The 17,175-nt window shown below is 36.8% G+C and overlaps 1 protein-coding gene across 1 annotated transcript in view; it reads right to left on the reverse strand.

Annotated features, from left to right (window-relative positions):
* Window positions 1-17,175, reverse strand: part of thsd7ab (thrombospondin, type I, domain containing 7Ab) — a 153,186-nt gene that overhangs the window by 8,141 nt on the left and 127,870 nt on the right. The window contains exons 18-26 of the mRNA XM_065298878.2: window positions 14,696-14,849; window positions 14,160-14,301; window positions 10,719-10,834; window positions 8,065-8,182; window positions 5,540-5,685; window positions 4,674-4,848; window positions 2,570-2,743; window positions 1,383-1,463; window positions 838-920 (exon numbers count right to left, since the gene is read on the reverse strand). Of these exons, the coding sequence (XP_065154950.1) occupies window positions 838-920; window positions 1,383-1,463; window positions 2,570-2,743; window positions 4,674-4,848; window positions 5,540-5,685; window positions 8,065-8,182; window positions 10,719-10,834; window positions 14,160-14,301; window positions 14,696-14,849 (1,189 nt within the window). The remainder of the gene's footprint in view (window positions 1-837; window positions 921-1,382; window positions 1,464-2,569; window positions 2,744-4,673; window positions 4,849-5,539; window positions 5,686-8,064; window positions 8,183-10,718; window positions 10,835-14,159; window positions 14,302-14,695; window positions 14,850-17,175) is intronic.

The following is a 17,175-nucleotide window of genomic DNA, read 5'->3' on the forward strand; positions in this document are numbered from 1 at the left end:
CTGTTTTCAGTTTGGACAGCTCTTACATTTATTTTAGTCTAGGACTAGTCTAATCCCTGTCCAGGAAACCGCCCCTTAATATTTACCCTACTGAGGAAATAAGATTGGCATCTTATATAAATACTAATGGTAAAAGGTATGGTAACCCTTAAAGCAGGGGTCTCCAACCTTTTTGTGAGCAAGGGCCACAATGGATAAAACAATCTGGAGGGCTACTTTTTTGTTTATTATTTTTGTTTTACTTGTTGATGTGTTTCATCATTTATTATGTTAACATACATAAAATAAGCCAAGCTTATATAAAAATATGTAATATATAATTATTAAAATGGATGTTATAAATTGAATGTACTTTGGTGGGCAACTCATGTTGGAGACCACAGCCTTAGATATTACAGACTTCTAATGGTAAATGTGGAGATTTCCCTTGACTTGTCCTGAAGCTTAATTAGTAAAGCATTGCGTTAGCAACACACAAAGATCATGGGTTTGAACACCAAGGAACACAATTACTAATAAAATGTATGTTTTGCAATGAACTGACACTCTGGATAAAAGTGTTAAAGCCAAATGCATAAAGGTAAAAGGTAAATTAAAGGTGACTTGCACGTGATTTAAAGAAGGACAGACTATTATTTATACATTTAAACTTGAATAACATATTCTACTACAGTACAGTTCCTTATTGATCAACCAGTCAATTTTAATAAGTAAAAAGTAAAGTGTATGACATTCAGAGATTTCACTTGTTGTTACTGGCTCCATTACGAAAATTGCAGATACAGACACAACCTGCTTATCAGAATTACATCAATCCCAGAATCCCCTTGCATTTACCTCAGAACAGAATGACTGCGGCTTGTCACAAAATGGATCACATGACTGATCTGACCCTGGCGGTCGGGTCGGAGGACATCCACCTACCAGAAAAACAGACTTCATTAGGATTTCACATAATTTAGTATACTATTACGTTTACGTTATGTTTATATTTCTTGTTTTGAAAAGAAAACTAAGTGAATACTGCACCGTGCATTGTATACTACATAATATATGCAGTATGCCACAAAAGTGAGACACCCCTCACATATTTTAGTATATTTTCTCAAGGGACAATACTATAGAAATAAAATTTGGATATATTTTAGAGTAGTCAACATGCTCCTAGCTTAATTGCAATGTAATTCACTTTGGATAAAAGCGTCTTACAAGTGCATAACTATAAATCAGATTTATTTGTATAGCACTTTTTAACAATGCTGCATTGCTTCAAAGCAGCTATACTGCTTCAAAATACTATAAAAATGTATAGTATGATAGGATTTTATTGCGAAGACAGCATCTGTCTTTAGGATAAAACATTAACATGACTTATACAGCACCTGTTACATTTAATCCATCTGAGCGTTCACACCAGATGAGTTGAGAACCGCTCATCCATCTGTACTCGAAACATTCACCATCTAAAAGATTTAAAACAATAAAAATATACTGTATATACTGCAATCATAATCTCTTAATCACACAATTATTTCATGAATTTACAGGGTTCCCACACCTTACAGTATTAACTTCAAATTCAAGGACCTTTCAAGGACTTTCCAGGTCCAATACCTTCAAATTCAAGGACTAAATGTGGGGACACATTTCAAGTGAGAGCAAGGTTACATTGTGTTACCTTTTAAAGATACAATGTTACAGTTCCCTTTCAAAGGAACTCGCGCTGCGTCACTGCGGTGACACTTTGGGGACGCCTCCAGGGGTAAGTGCGTCTGAATGTGTATATCAAATTCAACCAATGGTGAGGCTTCACGACAAAGACAGGGTGACGCGGGAGCCAGGAAGTATTTCGCTATCTGAAATATTGCCAAAGACGACGTTACAGGGATGCAGGAAGTATGGCAAGGGAGACTCAGCGTCTCGTTCCCTTCTCAGGGAACAACATTAACATACGTAACCCGAGACGTTTTTATTTGTCAAACACAACTATGCAAAAAAGCATTTTGGTGTGAATCAACATTCACATACAGAAGATTAAGCATTTAAAGCGAACAGTTTATCACGTGTGATTAAAAAGTCTAGAATTTTTATGATATTATCCTACACTACACAGGGAATAATATGGATTTTATTCTTGCATAAAATAGATTCAAGCACTTTCAATGACCTATGTATGTATATTTCCAAAAACTTCCCAGGTCCTTGAATTCACAAACTTTCAAGGACTTCAAGGACCCGTGGGAACCCTGTATGAATGTTGATGAAGATGGAGCAGACAGATCACACATCATCACAGACAGGTTTAATTTATTGGGTCAGAGGGAAGTTGACCGGCATGATTGAATGACTTTTTGCGATTTTTGTACGGTAAAAGGCTGAGATCATTAAAATATGTCTTATACTGCATGTTGTAAGGTAAGGTTTAGCAATATCCTCCAAGTTTTTTAAAATATCATTATTAGTCTCATTGTCCCAGTGAATGTTATAAATTTGATTTGTGAAATAATTCCAGACATTTCAAATGCAATGTCTTATTATATCTATATGTAGATAACGGGTGGTTTCTCACCGCTGCAAGGCCGCGTCTGCCACTCCTGATCGGGGCACTGAGCGATGTTTTCTGGTTCCTGAGCGATAACGGCACGTGACCGCACCTGAACTGCAGGAAAGTCCAACAGTTGTCCCTTCACGCAGACGCTCTGACACAGGCTCCAGTCGGACCACTCCATCAGGTAACAGTCACCTAAAAAACAAGAGCTGATCTTCAGACAGCTACATGCTTACAGCAGTGAAAACATTTAAGATGACATATCTAAACGTAATTTACCATACTGTACTTCTACTATACAGTAGTAGAAGTGAGCGGGCACAAACTAACACAGGGTTAATTGTAAAACGGCTACTTGACATATTTATACAGGGCAGAGGAATCTGTGCTTTTGATCTTTTGCTTTTACTGTCAGAAGATCTCCTTTGAATTTGTGAAAAGTTTCGATGTGTTTTGGTTAAGATATTGATCAAAGAGTGTTTTGGAGGCATAAAAGTAAATTTCGTTTTGATTTCTGAGTTGGGTGTGTACGTTACTAAATTCAACCTTATGTTATTTAAATCACTGTCTTGTTACCTAAAACATAACATCATTTTCAAGTCATTTTCAAGACATTTCATGTCAGCAACTCCTAGTAACTGATAGATTGATACATTTTTACATAGCGGGGTTAGTTTTCACACAGTGTTACAATTAAGCCTTGTGTATACAATGATAACGAAATGAAAAACAATGGAAATACTATTAATCAAATTGATAACTGTTAATACTATATCAGGGAAAATAACTCACAGTTATGATTTTTTTTGTCTTAAATCTCTCTAATCTACTATGCATTGATGCATAACACACAGATGGTTAGATGAAGTATCATGAATGGATGAATGTGTGGATATCTATCTATTATAGGCAGATATATAACTAATATCCACCTTTGGTATATAGACAGAGATTTATTGAATTATTTGTCTTTTGACCAAGGTTTCTAGCAGGTGTTACAACAAACCCTTTGTTGTATGGGGTAAGTTGTCACGTTTGCACTCCTGTCACTTTCGGTGTAATTGTATGATAACGGTAGGTCCCAAACGAACTTTAAGTGTTCATTTGTAGCATCAGATGTGTGTGTGTTGATTGTGTAAAAAAAATATGAATCTAACTTAAAAAATTTGGAATGACAGAGCCAAAGTCAAAAAGTGTTACTTTGTGTCCCATTCTCCACTACTAGCAAGTACAGTAGTCAATTATAGAAGCTAACAACTCCCAAAAAGGTTTTCGGGTGCGTTATCCGGAAGTCGCTTTGGTCGACTGCATACGTCATCAAGATTTAATATTTCGGATCCCCTTAGAGTTAAGATTATATAATTTTACAAAGGAAAAAGTGGTCGCAAAACAATACAAAATCTTAAATTTTAAACCTGAACAGAAACTTATGACTAAATACATAATACATGAACCGAAACTAAATACCTTATAAAAAACTTAATTCATATAACTGTACTGAATAGTGAAAATACTGAAAATTAAACCTTATGATGTACAGTTTGTGACTTTTTTCTTATGCTGAAATCAATCTGAGTCACACAATCTCATATCAATTAAAGGGCACACACAATGCCCACTTTTACAAGTTGTAATAAAACTCCAAAATGCCCCTTTTTGGGTGAGAGCACAAAAATAGCGCTGTTTTCATGTGTGTACCTTTAAATGCAAATGAGCTACAGCTCTTCACTTCCTTACCAACATACAATGAGCGCTTTTGGTTAAAAATAGATCTATTTAGCCGCATAAGCGCTACAATGTGCTAACAAACAAATTTAGTAAAGCTTTGGGTAAAAATAACCAGTAAGTCTGTGGCTGTGGGCAGGGCTTTATCAGTGTGATGTCACATTAACAACAGAATCAAAACAGCATGTCTAATGAGACTGCTTTGGTTAAATGGGGATTATAAAAGAAGGAGAATGTGGATTTTTTTATTGTAGGGTGGTTGTGTTCACACATTTATGTCCTTGTAAAAGTGGATTTTGTATAGCCCTTTAACACATTATATAACATCAATTGTGTTCATTTTCATCATCAAACAATAATGAACCCTAAACCCAATGTGAACAGCACTTTACTGTGTTACCAGGGCAGGGTAAGGTGCAGGTCTCCTCCAAAACAATGTCTTTATCTCCATCAACGGCCTGTTCCAGTCCAGAACACAGATCCTCCTCTACAATGCTGCTTTTCCCCTCGCTGGATCCGTCTGATACAAAGCAGGACATGTTCCGGAAACGCAAGCCCACCCCGCACACCACCTCCTACACACAGTAAGGTCTGAAATGAGCGGTTATAAACACTTTCTAAATCTAAAGATCAAAAGAGAGATAGAGACGGGGAAAGATCAGAGAAAAGAGATGAGAGGACGAGGATGACAGAGAGATTGGAAAACAAGATATTAGAGAAGCAAGGTACGCAGGCTCCGGTGCAGGTTGTGTACACCTGGGCGAGGTATTTAGCTGGATTGTACAGTGGGATTTTATAAACATGAAAATGCTTGAGTTTTATGAGCCACCTTGTAGCTCAGCAGAAAATAGATCAGAAGGAGCGAGCGAGTGGCAGAATATTTAATTTATAGACGTATGATCGAAACCGGAAGAATGTGAGTCATTATCGACAATACAACTATAGGTTTGTGAAACTCAGAAGTAACTGGGTAAGTAACTAACTGGATGAACTATACATCTACAACATATGCATCACAGCCTCATTTGCATTCATATGAAATTAAACATGGCTTGTAATTAGATTAAGGTCTGAAGTGATGCTTTGGGCACATGTGGGACCATCATACACAGATCTACATATTCGTCTTGCGAGTTCATTTATTAAAAATGCAAGAATGCATAACAACATTGCACAATATTTATATCACCCTTGGATATAATTTGCATGGAAATGTGAAAAAATATGTTGCTTGCGTCGTGCTGTATTAGGAAGTAAGAGAGAGACCTCAACACGACACTCTGACCACTGGCTGTACTGCCATCTGTAGCAGGGCTGAACGGGACACGGCCTCCACTGCTTCATCTGTGACGGACACGGCCTGCCATCTCCCTGAGACGCCTGGAGCACCGACCGTCTGCGCCACATCTTCCCTAAAAAATTCACGCACATTGTACACAATACAGAGAAAACATCAGCAGTAGAAAGAACCTGATTTCAGAGTCAGCACTAAAATAACATTGATAATATTTATAATAACAACAATCAGGGTACCCGCTCCTTTTGACCAAAAAATGTCCATGATTTCTCCAGGTGTTTATGACTACTGGATAAAGATCTTTAAACGTAACTTTATAGAGATCGACTTCTTATGATATACAGTAATATGCATTCATTTCTATAAGTTTCCCTAGCAAGTTAGCTAGAAATTTTAGAAGCATTATTCAATGTAAAATTGTTCACTATTATAGTAGCATTACCAGCAGTATAACAAACAAACAAACAAACAAACACTATTGTGGTAGAAGACAGTATTGAATTTCACAGAAGACAGAACATATTGTATTATAAATAACTTTCTGTTCAGAGATACTCATGCTATGACCAGCATACTTTACAAATAAAATATATTACTTTATTTCTGTTATTTCAGTATTACAGAATTAAGAATGACAATGCTCAAAAACTTTCTTCAAGTAAAATATAATTTCTAACATGATCCAGACAGTTTTTTTTTGAAAGGGTCTGTTACATTCACACTTATATATGCATAATGGTTTTTATACTGTACAAACTGTATATTTAATACTATGCCAATGCACACGCGCAAACACACATGCACGCACACGCACACGCACATGCACGCACACACACATGCACGCACACACACACACACACACACACACACACGCATGCACGCACAAACACACACACCTCTGAAAGCACATACACACATCTCTGCACACACAGAGAAACACACATATCTCTGCAAGCAAAGACACACACAAACACACACACACAAACAGAGATGGAGAGACACACATCTTTGCACACACACCCGCACACCTCTGCACACACATATACACACAGACACACATCTTTTCATTCACACGCACACACCTCTGCACACACACACACACACAACTCTGCACAGCACACACACAGACACACGCACACAAATGGAGAAACACACGCTTGCATCCATATACACACACACACACACACACACACACACACACACACACACACACACACACACACACACACACACACACACACACACACACACACACACACACACACAACTTAACACACACACAGAGATCTCTGCACACTAGGGTGGTCCTTATTTTTCAACTTTTAAAAGTTCATGTTCTCACCCCACCAATATGTTTCAATAAAAAAATAAATAGGCCAACATTTTTTTTCAATATTAATATTTAGAGGTTGCTCAAGACCTTTGAAGTTAAACACATTTGTGTATTATGTGAAACTTTGTGCTAGCATGTATAATTGTTTAATAATATATACTTATGGCAGCAATGGACTTATTTGACCATGCTCCATGCAATTAAAACTCCTGTTTTAGTTGTGATGTCTTTCAAAGCATGAAAGCTTCAATGTGAATGAAGCACAACGGACAATATACACTGGCGACAATGGCGGAAGCACCACAAAGCAAGTCCGCTATATGGTTACTCGGATCAGAAGAGACTGAAATAACTGAAACAAAGTTGCCCTCCAAGAACCAAGTTTTATGTGTGTTGTGCTTTGAGCAACCTCTAAATATTGTAGGAACAATTCAAAATTTTGCACAGTGTGTTTTTATTGATATCCTAACACATTTAGGGGGTGAGAGTTAAACATAAAAAAAGACCCATTATAAGAACCACCCTACTGCACACACACATGCGCGCACACACACGCATTAGCGCACTTTTAACACACAGACACACAAACACACAAAGAGAGAAACACATCATTGCACAAACATCCTCACACCTTTGCACACACATTTCTGCTCACACAGACACACAACTTTTCATTCACACACATACACACTTCTGCACATACAGACACACACTTTTGCACACACAGACACGCATCTTTTCATTCACACACCTCTGCATACACATACACACATTTTTGCACACACACCTTGGCACACAGTGTCTCATTATGCAGTCTCTGTCTGATGGCATGGCTGTGCCCTGCTAACTCATCCCCTAAAAGTGCACACAATACATCACCCTTTCTCTCTGTTTCTCTCTCTCTCTCTCTCAGCAGACAGACTGTGCCTTTCAATCTAATGCTGATTTTATCTGTAATCATCAGGCAGAACTGTCTCAAAGTTCAGCATTACAGATCTCAGCGTTTCAGAGCTCTGACTCTCTTCTTCTCTGCCATCTCTGTATATCCAGAAGCATCGAGAACAATCTTTCAAGCAGGGACGACCCCTTGCCTACTCCATATGTTTGATTATAATACAAACACTCTGAACAGAACTCTGAGGAATCATATACTTTCATTACCATCGAGACCACAGGTCTGGGAACAGTCTGACCATGCCGACCATTCGGAGAGCTTGCAGTTGATAGGACACTCCACCGTACATGAAGCATTCATCTGCCACTTCTTCTCCAAACCCAACTGTAAGAGAATACAAGACAAAATACAATTTCATCCCTGATTTAATCTGAACATGAATCATCCACAAGCAGACAATTTTGCAAGCTATTCTGAACTCAAAAAAGTGAAAACATCTCAGAAGCACAAGTTTCAGCAAGTCTACAAATTGGTTGTATATTTGATCTGTCAGATGCAAAGTGGGTTAATATGATGTGCAGATGATTGTTTGCCCGCAGGGTCCAATTAAAGTGACCAGAGCGGTTTGATTTTAACTGATCTCAGGCCAATTTAGACTACAACTTAATTGGCACAAAATAATTTCATGTCCTCCTTATAACATGTTATACAGCGGGGGAAATAAGTATTTGACACATCAGCATTTTTATCAGTAAGGGGATTTCAAAAACCCCATTCACACAGACCTTTGGTCCCAGAAAATACCCAGAAAATTGCCAGACAAGCTTCTGTGTGAACGCAAACATGTACCGGAAAGAGGACCTAGTAAGATACACGGAAAACCCTCTGTGTGAACAAGAAAGCCAAAACAATGCCATAATGGGCGCGTCATCACAACAAAAGTTATGGTTCAGCTCTTTAAAACGAGAGATTTACATGCATATCAATATTCATGATGAGAAATGTCGCAAACTAGATTGAAGCAGTTATCAGGAAATGATAAATGAGACGCATAAACAATGACGCATGTGCCGTAGTGAGGACGCCCGTGTCATTGCAACATGGAGTTCGTTCAACTCCTTAAAATGAGGGATTTACATGCAATACAACATTCACTACGAGAAATGTCTGACGCAGATATCAGGTAAGTTAGCTCGTCACTTACTGCGTTAAAACTGAGATCATTCAGCAGCGAAGAATATTTCGTCACGCGCTCATTTGAGCTTATAATAAACAAAAATGCCCAACAAGATAAATCGTTCAGCTCCTCAAAACGGGGGTTTTAAATGCATATTAACAATCACAATGAGAAATGTCTGAAAAGTGTATTAAAGCAGAGATCAGGGACCGTCACGTGCTCCTTTATAGTCTATCATAAACAAAATGGAGAGAGAAATAATAAATAATATGCAAACTTCAGTCGCTGCAGATGCCGGCAAATCATTGGCAGTGTGAATGAACAAAAATCGAACGATCCCGGAAAAATCCAGGATGCATTTATTTAGGATGCGTGTATTTTTCGGAATGTCTGTGTGAAAAGGGCTTAAAGGGATAGTTCGGCCAAAAATGATATTAAACCCATGATTTACTCACCCCCAAGCTGTCCGAGTTGCATATGTCCATCGTTTTTCAGACAAACACATTTTCGGATATTTTATAAAATGTTTTATATCTTTCAGTTGATTAAATGTAATGTTACGGGGTCCACGACCTTCAAGTCCAAAAAAAGTGCGTCCATCCTTCACAAATTAAATCCAAACGGCTCCAGGATGATAAACAAAGGTTTTCTGAGGGTAATCCGCGCGGTGTTGTTGTAGAAATATCCATATTTAAAACTTTATTAACGTAAATAAATAACTTCCGGTAGCGCCGCCATCTTAGTCACGTCCGCATTCAGGATGAGAGCTTACGCACCCTACGGAGGTTACTCTGCTGCTGCTCTGTGCCCCCGCCCTCCGAATTTGTAATACGTCACTAAGAAAAGTGCGTACACTGCGCTAATACTCTCTCCTGAATGCGTACGTGATTAAGATGGTGGCGCTACCGGAAGGTATTTATTTCCGTTAATAAAGTTTTAAATATGGATATTTCTACAACAACACTGTGCGGATTACCCTCAGAAGACCTTTGTTTATCAACCTGGAGCCGTTTGGATTTAATTTGTGAAGGATGGGCGCACTTTTTTTTGGACTTGAATGTCGTGGACTATGGGTGGACCCTGTAACATTTCATTTAATCAACTGAAAGATCTAAAATATTTTCTAAAATATCCGAAAATGTGTTTGTCTGAAAAACGATGGACATATGCAACTCGAACAGCTTGGGGGTGAGTAAATCATTTTTGGCCGAACTATCCCTTTAAGTGGGCTATTGACACAAAATTTCCACCAGATGTAGCCATCAAGCCAAATATTGAGTTCATACAAAGAAATCAGAACATTGAAGTATACAAGTTGAGTCATAATAAATAAAGTGAAATAACACAGGGAATATAATGAGTAGCATGCAATTAAACAAATTTCTAAACATTACCTTTCCAATCTAAAGCCCGGGATACACTGCACGATTTTTGGCTTTCCCAGACAAAAGATAATCATTGTGAAAAAATAGTCATGATTTCTGTGATCTTAATCTGTGTTCCTATAGTGAGAGAGGTTCAAAGAAGGCTGCGACCAAAGATAGCTTACAATAGTTTTCTGCCAGTGTCAGACAACACACAGTTTGCTTGATGTGCCCAAGTTTACACAATCCATGTCGCTTATGGGTATATGTGATAAATGATCTTATAGGATGGCAAAAATCTGCAGTGTATCCCGGGCTTAAGTTAAGTTTTAGAGGAGAGTGCATTTTTAAAGCATTAAATAAAACAGAAAACTCAAACCTCTTCACAAAACTTGAGGTCGACGGATTTGCCGTCACTTCTAACGCAGTCCAGCATCCTCGTCTTCAGACCGACTCCACACACAGCGTTGGCACTTAATTGGCATGTGCTCCAGTCTAACACACACACATACACAGATATTATCCAGGGACTTTCATTAACCTACATGTGTAAGTCAGGGTCTATTTATATCTTCATCTTCCAGAGAGGATGATTTGAAGACACAGTTTCAACAACTTCACTAAAGCATTATCCTCTGATGCTCTTTGGGGGTATGGTGAATGTCTGGGCAGAAAGTATTACTACTAACGTTTCCAACTCCTGAATTATGCATGAACAGAGTAAAACGCTTGAATGGCAAATCAGAGAGGAAAAAGCACTTGATCTCTGACAAGACTCCAAAGAAGTGAGCATGAAACAACATTCACAACACAAGATAATAAAACATATTTCTGGGTGGGAAGAGATATTTTAGTTTGAATTGTTTTTGGAATAATATGCACTAAAGACCAAAATGTATATTTTATGGGGCAATTGAGAATTTTTGTTGACTTGAAATAAAACAATGTTTGAAAAACCATCAAAACCGCAAGGAAATGTGCAAAATACTCTAAAAATGCTGGGTTATTTTCAACCCATGGTTGGGTCAAAAAGGGACGAACCCAACCAGGGATGTCATGCACCAATTTTTTAAGGGAGCACAGTGTGCAGAGCACCCTTTCATTCTGTTATCATAATTATTCATGTCAATTAAGCAGCAAAACTTTTAATATGCCTTATTATTATAGACTACACTGACAAAACGAAAAAATGTTTTTGAATGTTTTTATTGTCATTTTACACATTAATGAAAAAACTCACTCAACAGTCATGTCTGTGATTGACTGTAATGATCAATATTGCAAAAACAGTAAATAAAAATAAAAATGTCATGGAATGTAAGCAGATATAAATGTAATGCTGTAATCAAAATTTTGTTTTGTTTTATTCTTTATTTTGGTACATTGAAAGCACATCATTTTTAAAAGCTAATCTATAAACATTTTGGTAACACTTTACAATAAGGTTGTATTAGTAAACATTGGTAAATGCATTAACTAACATGAACAAACAGTGACCAACAGTTGTCCAAACATGTATTAATTATTTTTAATGTCAATACAGTTATTCATCTTCATGTTGGCGCATTAATTAACGTCCTGAGACCTGGTGTGTCCACATATGTGGACATCACATTTTTTGTTGTGTGCACCACAATACTTAATTCTGTGTAACTGGAACCTCTTGTACACAAACGTGGAGAATTACACTGCTTCATGTTAAAAAAAAAGAGAGATTTGGTTATTATATTTATTGGTTCTTCCTAACCCCAAATAGCTGAAAGAAATCTAAAATGCAAGCCGAACCAAAGCTCGGGTCTTAATGTTAACAGTTACGTATATACAACGCTTGTTTTTATGTATTAGTAAATGGCTGAAATTAACATGACCTAAGATTAATAAATGCTGTTAAAGTATTTATCATTGTTAGTTTATTTTAGCTTATGTAACAGATGAAAAGATGCTTAAATAATTTGAGGTTGTATGCAAAATCCACTTGCCTCAAAAATCTGTTTTAATGATGCCTCTGAACCCAACCGCTGAGTTATAAATTAACCAAAAAATGTTCATATTTGACCCAACAATGGACGGAAAAGTACTCAGCATTTTTACAGTGACATGACAGGTCTTCATTCTGAAAAAAGAAATGCCTAGAAGAAGGGGCAAAAATCTTCTGTATGCGCGGTGCAAAAATTCACAGAGATACGAGCGTTTACTTGCGTGTGTTGCCAGATCTTGCACAAAAAGTAATTGTTAACGAATACAAACTTATTGTAAAGTGTTACCAACATATTTATATAAAATTATTATAGGAATGCATTTTTGCAACATATTTGATCTCAAAGTAAAAGCACATAGTGATTCCGCGCCCCCTCTAGTGGTGTATCTAGATAAACATATGGGGCCCTATTTTAACGATCTAAGCGCATTGTCTAAAGCGCACAGCGCAACGTCTAAATGGGCGTGTCCGAATCCACTTTTAACGACGGGAAAAATGTTTTTTGCGCCGAGCGCATGGTCGAAAAGGGTAGGTCCTTTTGTAATGGGAGTATTTTGGGCGTAACGTGCAGTAAACCAATGAGAGTCACAGCTCTCATCCCCTTTAAAAGCCAGTTGCACTGGTGCTATGTTTAATCCCTATTTAGATGACGGACTTTGTAAACTGAAAAACTAAGCGGAGGAAGAAGATCCCCAGTTTAAGATTAATGTTAAATAATTGTGTTGTTTTTCACTTGTATTGAAATTGTTATTTTTTTATTAAAACCTTTAAAACCCATTTTCTTTTAGTCATGGAAGTAAAAAGCAAGCTTGTAATTGCTTTAAATGTATGGCTATCCAATATCATCAAAAAATAATTTACAAGTATGTAAGATAAGGTTTGTACTCTAAAAATACTTTATTTGTAACAAACAGGAGATAAAGAATTTACAAACGGCTCTCCTCATGTTTCAGCACTTTGGACAGCGTTTTTTTTAGCAAAGAGTTTTTTTAAGCATTACTTAAAAATGTTTCTCATCCCACCATATCCATAGGTACAGAGTCATCATATACAATAAATCCGTGAGGTAGCATTAAAAAAAAACATTTAAAAACAGATGCATTTGTTTAAAGCAAAGCATTTATTTACTTACCAGGCTGCAGGTGAAGCAGCTCTTTGCGCCTTCTAACGTCTCATAATTAATCCTCATTTATGTCCAAGAGACTCAATAATAATCTTTTACATTCAATCCTTTAATCTTTCATATTTAAAAGCATTTTTGTGCTGCTGCGCATTATGTACCTTGTGATAAGCAAACCCGCGTTGTCCTCCCGTGTATAGGCGCATTTTACTAATGCGCTCTTTAAATAACATAAAACACATTGAACCATTGACTTAAGACTTTAGACCAGGTTTGTGTTGGTCAATGACGTAGTCTATTTTAGTTGCCTCAAAATAGCAACGCGCCAACAATGCGCCTGAACACACCTCGTTTTCAGACAGAGGTTTATTGCAAAACATAATGCTATAATATTATTTAGGTCAAAGCAGTGAATGGTAACCACTCTAGATGGCAGAACGTTGCTATTTTTACCTCGGTGTCAATTATCACATTTTCAGGAGGGAGTCTTTATACGTATGAACATTTAGGGGATCCACTCCCGCATTTAAATGCGATTGTCACTCTTGAAAGTTTGAAGAGTGTACAGGGCCAAAATATAAAAATACCTTTATTTTTAAGAGCGTATGAGTATGATCTAAAGGCACTATGCATGTATAAAGTAATACTTAAATTACAGTTTAATGTGCAGACACAACTGTTGGCAAGTCGTTCAAGTTTTCCAGGACTGTAGAAACACTCACCTGTGATGTTGTAACTGAAGTGAAAGCAATTTCGGTTCAGTAGGCAGGGTTCGGTCTGCATGCTTACTGGACAGTCCTCTCCCTCTTTAGGCAGACGAATGGCGAATGCAGTCCTCTCACGATCTCCTCTTCCAGTACACGGCTTCAAAAAACAAAACAAAAAAAAAACAGAAGAGGGTTTTGTTGTGCATAACTCAAAATGCATTAAGTAGTAGTTGTCAAAACTGACAGCTAAAAGCGTTGTATGATGCACTTTGAACAAGTCTGATGGTTTTCTGACACTATTGAGGCTTCATGTCTGTTTGTCTCAGTGAGGTAACATGAACCCATGAAAATATTATGTCATAATTAAAATTCCTGTCCTGTCTTTATGCTTCATTCACATGATACAATGAAACACTGTATTAGTAATATACTACAGACTCTCTCCAAAATGCGATCCAATTACATTTAATCTCTCAAGACAGATGATAAATTGCAAATAATGATTCATCCCAGGTGTAAATTTAGCCTAAATGGATTAGAGGTATCCTAACCAGGTCACATGGGGTCCACGAGCTCCAGTCAGATAGCACGCAGTCCTCCGGGCAGGGCAGACGGCTTTCCCTCGTTCCCAGCGGCATCTCCTCTGGATCACACAGATAGTCCTCGACTGCATCAGTGGGACCGTCCGCTGTATTTAACATACACCTGCAAAAATCCATGAGAACAGTGCAATGAGACCATAAGAGTAAAGATTAATATTGCTGTAAATTTACAGCCAATTTTCAACACTAAAATACTGTTTTCATGTTAAACAGTTTAGTACTGTTATTAGCAATGCATTGTGGGCTGCTTAAATTGGAGCAACAAGACAGAGGCTCTCAACAGTAAGTTGATGTTTTAAATTACAGGACAAAACAGTATTTTTTCGAAAATGCGTGTTGACTGGGGAATTTGGAGCACGGTCAGAAGCTAAGCAATGTTAGTCTTATAAATTGAGGCTAGCCTATTGCTTTTGGTCAATTTTCTTTAAAAAAATACAGAAATAATTTGCCATTAACTCCTTGATGGAATTTTGCGAACCATTATTTGGATAGGAGATAGGACGTACAATTTAGGTGACGTGCTGCACATCGTCAAGATTTCTTCATCAAATTCATCGGGTCTTGCATCTACCAATGAAACGGTTATTCATATTCATCTTATTCATATTGCCAAGAATGCTTGATATCAACTGATAGAAGCTTATCTTGCTAGGGATTTAAACGTGGCATTTAACAGTGAGGATTGGATTTGAATAGCCAAAACAGTATTTATTTAATTTTGGTAACGATAGCCGTAGGCTACTTCTAAATTTGAGAAACAACACTTATTAAAGAATTTATTTCAACCAAACCATAGGATTATTTGAACATCGACTATCCAAGATGGTTTGGTGAGTTTTATTTGTGTCGACTTTTAATGAAAAGGGTTTTACAAACAGTTAACAAGAAAATGAAGCTAATTGTAGTTTGGTTAAAGTTGAATAGTCAAGGCTTTGCATTTTTCTTTTTAACTCTTTCCCCGCCATTGACGAGATATCTCGTCAATCAAGAGAAAATGCTTCCCCGCCAATGACGAGTTTTTCAGTCTTTCCGCAATACCCCTACAGATGTGGCCTTTAAAAACGCGCGTTTTCTCCCGCGGCATTCGCCAAATCGTCTCGCGGAGTCACGCAGAATTCTGCAAGTGTTTTCGGGGGGGCTACTTTCCCTTTTCCCTTAATGTGTTTCGCTTCACAGAAAATCCACCAGGTGGCGCATAAAAAACTACATTTTTATATGCGTTGTCATTGCGGTTGTTTCCAGAAGTTAATAAGGGCATTGCTGAATATTTAATATTTCTATTAAAACAGCAAAGTGACGTCAACCCCTTCTTGCCAGCATAACAGCGCATACATATATTAAGATGACTGTACGTGCAATGGGCATTTATACTAAGTGCAACAAAGAATTTAGTGTGAGCCTAATACCCTGAACTCTATTTACAATGAATATCTTAATTATTTGTGTTGTCGAATTTTGACACCGTTTCATTGTTTGTTTATAATATTAATAATTATGTCCGTTTTTCTAAAAGTATTAATATTTTAAAGAGATTCATGTGGTATAAAAATACATGTTTTAAAGTTAAAAATGTTGTAAAAATATATTAGTATTATTGTTCTTAATATATTAAGAACAATAATATGACACATGTATATTGCGCTAAAATGATATACATATGGACAGAGGAATTCTTCTCAACCACCACCAATAAAGTTAAAAAAATATTCTTTAGAAAAATAGCGTTTAAACCCACGCAGAGCGAACAAGAAAACATGGGCCTATGCTTACATACTGTACAGTGGGCATATGATATCTTTATTTAGTTTTACATATTTAAAACTTTAATAATACCTTTCTTGCGCATATAGGCAGTCAGTGTTATGATTTTTTTTAATCCTTTCAGCCGTTATTCATAACAATAAACAGATTTCCTTATTGAAAGAAAAACGTAGAAAATGTTATTATGGGTATAGTTGATGCAAATAAAATGTGCAGTATACAAAAAATGCAAACAAATTATTTCTAAAAGTGGCAAGATTTTAAAAAGATAAAGGTGGTATAAAGAAAGACATGAGAAAAGTAGAGGTATGCAAAAGAGCACAGTTTAGTTATTGTTAATTAAAGCGGTTTTATACACCTTTGTTTGAATTGACAAGCATTTTATTCGCCACTTTCAACACATCTTGTGATTCATTTACTGATTTATTACAGAAAATTGTTGTCAGAAGCAAAGCTATTGTACAAAGCATCTTTATATGTATGTTTTAAAGTTAAAAATGTTATATATGTAAAAAATATATTAGTATTCTTTAATTTAAGAATAACAATATGATACATTTATATTGCGCTAAAATGCAATATACATTATTCTGCAAGCAATATAAATTATTCTCAACCACCACCAATAAAGTGTAAACATTATTCTTTAGAAAAAAAACGGCGTTTAA

The sequence above is a fragment of the Paramisgurnus dabryanus genome, chromosome 13, assembly GCF_030506205.2.
Source record: "Paramisgurnus dabryanus chromosome 13, PD_genome_1.1, whole genome shotgun sequence".
Classification (NCBI taxonomy): Eukaryota; Metazoa; Chordata; class Actinopteri; order Cypriniformes; family Cobitidae; genus Paramisgurnus; species Paramisgurnus dabryanus.